This window comes from Balaenoptera ricei, chromosome 15 (assembly GCF_028023285.1).
Source record: "Balaenoptera ricei isolate mBalRic1 chromosome 15, mBalRic1.hap2, whole genome shotgun sequence".
Classification (NCBI taxonomy): domain Eukaryota; kingdom Metazoa; phylum Chordata; class Mammalia; order Artiodactyla; family Balaenopteridae; genus Balaenoptera; species Balaenoptera ricei.
This window is the reverse complement of record NC_082653.1, coordinates 24056122-24060498: the sequence shown is the minus strand read 5'-3', so window position 1 is coordinate 24060498 and position 4377 is coordinate 24056122. Positions and strand designations below refer to the sequence as shown.

Sequence of the window (4377 nt, the reverse complement as noted above, 5' to 3'; positions counted from 1 at the left end):
CTACCTGCAGCCACAAGACTCCACGACCATGTCCTCGTACTGCTTATAGACCACGTTGTTGGCGGAGTCAATGAAGAGGATGCTGATGGGACTCAGCCGCGTGGGCACACAGCAGGTGGGTGGTGTGGACTCGGGGTCCATGGAGTTCATCAGGGTCTGGATGACTGCATGGTTCGTGGGTTCCAGGTGGGAGCGCAGGGGGAACTCGCATAGCCCCTCACAGTGGAAGGCCTCGTACTCCAGGGGCGCGATAATCCAGTCGTCCCAGCCCATGTCCTTGAAGTTGACATGCAGCGCCTTCCGACTGCAGCGGGCCTTGGGGTTCTTGCTGGGCCGCTTGCCCTGACGCGTGGCCAGTGGGGCCCGCCTCTTTCGCCGCTGGCTGAACAGGTACTCGTACACGGTCTTATCATCTTGGCCAGAGCGGGCCTTAATCTCATTAAAGAACAGGTCCCGCTTCTTGGTGCGGCCAAACACCAGGAACAGGGCCTTCTCATGGACCTGCCGGGAAGCCCGGTCAAAGCCCAGGCCACGGAGGTCCACGGCCCGGCCCCGTTCCCAGGCCTCCAGCTCCAGGCACAGCTGGGCCGAGTTCTTAAAGTTTCGGAAGAGCTTCCAGATGTTGAACACCTCCCAGCCAGATCCATCCAGGCCTGGCACGGAACGCACATCCAGCAAGGCTGCCGGCTGTCGGCCGCTGGGGCAGCTGGACAGCTTCAGCTGGGCAGCTCGCCCACTGCCAGGGGCCACTGGCTTAGCTGTGTCCGAGGGCTTCTTCCGCAAGATCCGCAGCTCGGCCCCTAGTAGCCCATCCTTCTCCAGGGCGCTAATGTCAAACACGTACCTCTGCTTCCTGACCGCAGGACCTCGGTCATCTAGAGAGAACACCCATAAGTCATTCCCTGCAACCTCACCAGGGGAGCTGGTCACCTCAAGGCCTCAGGGAAGGACCACAGCTCTTCTTCCCTCGAGAGAACATTATTTAAGCTCTTCCCCACTCTGACAGAGGCCAAGACCCAAATCACTGGGAGCCTTTTTCAAAATAAGGGAGCTTCCTACACAGTCAACCAAGTAGGGTTGTTGATCTGTAGATATGGCTGTAGCTGATTTGAGTGATTCTGGGTGTTTGTGTCAATGAGATGCACAACAGAGGTCCATCAGCCTTAGAACTGCCTTCTACCTGCCCTTCTCCCATCTGTTATCCAATATGATTTCTCTTTGGTAAGATAGGTGGAACGGGCATTATAATGACCCCTGTTTTTCCAGGGGAGGAACCTGAGGCTCAGAGAAGTTAGTAACTTGCTCATGGTCACCCATCTGGGAAAAAGCAGAGCTGGAACTCCAGCCTAGAACTTTTTACACCGGATCCTGAGCTGCTTCTACTATACCATGCCTTAAAGAAGATCTTAGTGTTCTTGTTTTACGGATGAGGGACAGAGACGGGGAGTGACTTGCCTAAAGTCACACAGCAAGTTAACAAAAAAGTCGGTCTATAATCCAATTTTCCTGGCTTCCCAGTCTAATGATTTTGTTGTGTATGTTTCTTACCCTGCTGGGTACGTGAATGTGTGTGTGTGTGAATGACAGTTGGTGTGTGTGTGTATGTATGATTCGGTTCACATGTGAGTATGAAAAGTAATGCATATGTGAGTGACATATTATATGTACGTATGATTGGACTTGTGTGAATATTTGAAGGATATGTATGTATATGTGTCTGTATATATGTAAGAAGATTCCTTGCATATATGTAAGGTGTGTGTGCACGTGTGTACGTGTGTGTGTGATTCAGCATGTACGTATAAATATAAGGCTGTGTGTGTGTGTATAAGAAGCTCAGTAGTATGTCCGAATCAGCACGCCCTCCTTCCTAAATACCAATTTGCCATTGGGAAACATTCATAATATCGCTCTAGAAGGTGACTAATTAGGCCTTTAAACTCCCCATCTCCCCCCTCCAAGCTCCCTTAGAGCTGGGGGGCACAGGGACTTATTTTATGATTCCCCAAGGGGTCACAGCTTGCTCTGGCTGGGCAGGCAGCCAGGCCACCTCCCCCAACCTCAGCCAGACCTGCTGCCTCTGCGCCTCCCCCCGCCCTCTGTCGTTCCCCCACTGGCCAGCTCTAATGAGGAACCTCTTCCTCTCTCTGACCCTTCCCCCACCCTGCCAGCCAAAGTCCCAAGACTCCCAGAACCAGAACGTATGAGCTGCCAGCAACTCTAGCAATCAGGTCCACCTCCCTCTTCACACTTATGGAGAAACTGAGGCCCTAAGAGGGGAAGGGACTTGCTGAGATCACACAGCAAGTTGAGAGGAAAAGCCAAGACAGAGATGTGGGTGGGCAGAGGGAGAAGTGAGGGGAGCAGATCATCTCCTGGGTTCATGATAAAAATGATGTGTGTTTAGGACAGGACAAAAAGTTTTCATATTTGAAAGGCTCTCAGAAATCACCCAATCTAACCTCCATAGGGTTGTACTGATGGGGAAACTGAGATCCCAAAGGGAGAAGGGGCTTTCCCAAGGTCACACGGTGAGTTAGACCCTAGGTCTGTTGTCCACCCTGCCCCACCTCGTATATCTAGAGGTTGTTCCAGAACTCCAGTATGCTTCATTTACTGTCGTCACCTATCCTGTCCCCTCTGACCCCCAGCCCGAAGGCAAAGTGGGAGAACCATGGGTATCTGAGATTAATTTCTCTCTCTGCCATCTGAGAAAACCTGCAACCCCCTGCAGCCTGGAAAGTCTGGCCAATTCACATAAGCACAAAGCATGGCCTGGTAATCAAGAGTCTTAGAGTCTGGTCCCCAACTCTGCCACCAACAGGCAGGTCTTGTCTCCTTCCCAGGCTTCAGTAACCCCCTCTGCACCTTGCAGGAATGGCACTTGGTGATCCCCAGGTGCCCTCCAGCTCTGACATGCCAGCAGCCTGGGACCTGGAGTGTATGAGGCAAGTCCCAGACACCACCCAGGCCAGATGCACACACCGTCTCCCACCAGTGCAGTGGCGGGGCTCTGAGAGCCCCCTCCATGCATGCAGATGCCCCTCCCTCTGAGCCGTGCCCCTGCCACCCCGCCCCCTCACCTTGCCCTTTGTCAATAAAGCTGGTGATGGTGTTGGCCAGGCCAGCCTCCAACTTCACGCTGCTGTTGCCTCCCTTTCTGTCAGCCTCGGACAGCGTCCTGTACAGCGAGAGCATGTATTCGTGGGGCGTGATGGGGGGCGGGCGGAATGGCTCCTTGGGCTCTCGAGGGGACCCAGGCTCCCTGGCCTTCTTCAGCAGGAAGGGGCTGGGGACAGATCCTGCCTTTGGTGGTGCCTTACCCCCAGGAAGGTGTCCTTTTGGGGTCACAGTCCGCGTTGCAGCCTGCCTTGTCTGGGGAGGGTATCCTGGCTTGGGTTCAGGGCCACCCGATCTGGGGGGCAGCTTTTTGGATTCATCCTTCTTGGGCTGTGTCAGGGCTCCTGTCTGCCCGGTGCCCCCCTTTGCCCTGGCATTGGTGGCCCCCCCACCGTAGCTGTGACCCCCCGGCCTGAAGATGTTCTGGGCCAGAGGGGGCCTCTCCTTGGCTTCTGCTTTGGCCAATCCTGGCCTGGCCCCCTGGGGTCTCTGGCCCAAGTCAGGGGCACCCAACACAGTGCAGATGAATTCCAGGTCCAGCCAAGCCAGGTGCCAAAGCAAGAAAGTGAGGACTTTGGGGAGTCTCATCCTCTGGCCAGCCGCTGAATGACACCAAAGAGAACAGTGGCAGCAGCGGAGGTGCCTCTGGTTTGGCAGGAAAAACCATGAAAAGAGTGGACCCTCAAAAGCAGCGGCAGCAGCAGTAGCAGCAGAAGGAAAGGCTTTCTCCTCAGTCTGAGGCTCTTGAAGTCTGCCGGGTGTGTGTTTGTATCCAGTCCCATAGTGGAAATGCTCTCGTATCCAGACGTGCACCGTCTCCAGTCAGCAGCTGAAAATAACTCGTTCTTGAAAGGAGAAAGCCGACCGCCCCCTTTCTCCTGCACAACTGACTGAGGGCTTGAAGGAGACTTGTATAAGGCTGAGGGATTTTTCCAAGAAGGAAGAATGGCGTAATGCTGCCTGTGTGCTCCAGTTCTTTTTTTTTTTTTTTTTAAGTTTTGAATCCTTTCCAGTGAAAATACTTACACACACACACACACACACACACACACACACACACACGCCTGCAGGTGCTCAGAAAAATCTTTTACAAACCTGAACTCAGGAATTGGAAACGGAATTCCAACCCAAACCAATTTAATTACTCTCTGATGTCATGCTGTCTAAACTCATTTAAGTGCGATATATTTATGTGAAAAAAATCACCACTGCCCTCTGAGGCCATGGCTCACGGGGGCTCTTGGCACACAGCCCCGA

At 53.6% G+C, this 4377-nt stretch overlaps 1 protein-coding gene across 1 annotated transcript; it reads right to left on the bottom strand.

The window, feature by feature from the left end:
* Window positions 1-3708, bottom strand: GDF5 (growth differentiation factor 5). Its single transcript, XM_059897512.1, has 2 exons — window positions 3084-3708; window positions 1-875 (listed from the first exon to the last, which is right to left on the bottom strand). The coding sequence occupies exons 1-2, from the start codon at window positions 3706-3708 to the stop codon at window positions 1-3; spliced, it is 1500 nt and encodes a 499-aa protein (XP_059753495.1).
* Between the last annotated feature and the right edge of the window lie 669 nt (window positions 3709-4377).

Coding starts and splice junctions, on each gene's coding strand:
- GDF5 (XM_059897512.1), bottom strand. CDS start 3,708: ATGAGACTCCCCAAAGTCCTCACTTTCTTGCTTTGGCACCTGGCTTGG. Junction 876..3,083: donor CTTTATTGACAAAGGGCAAG/GTGAGGGGGCGG, acceptor TGTTCTCTCTAG/ATGACCGAGGTCCTGCGGTC.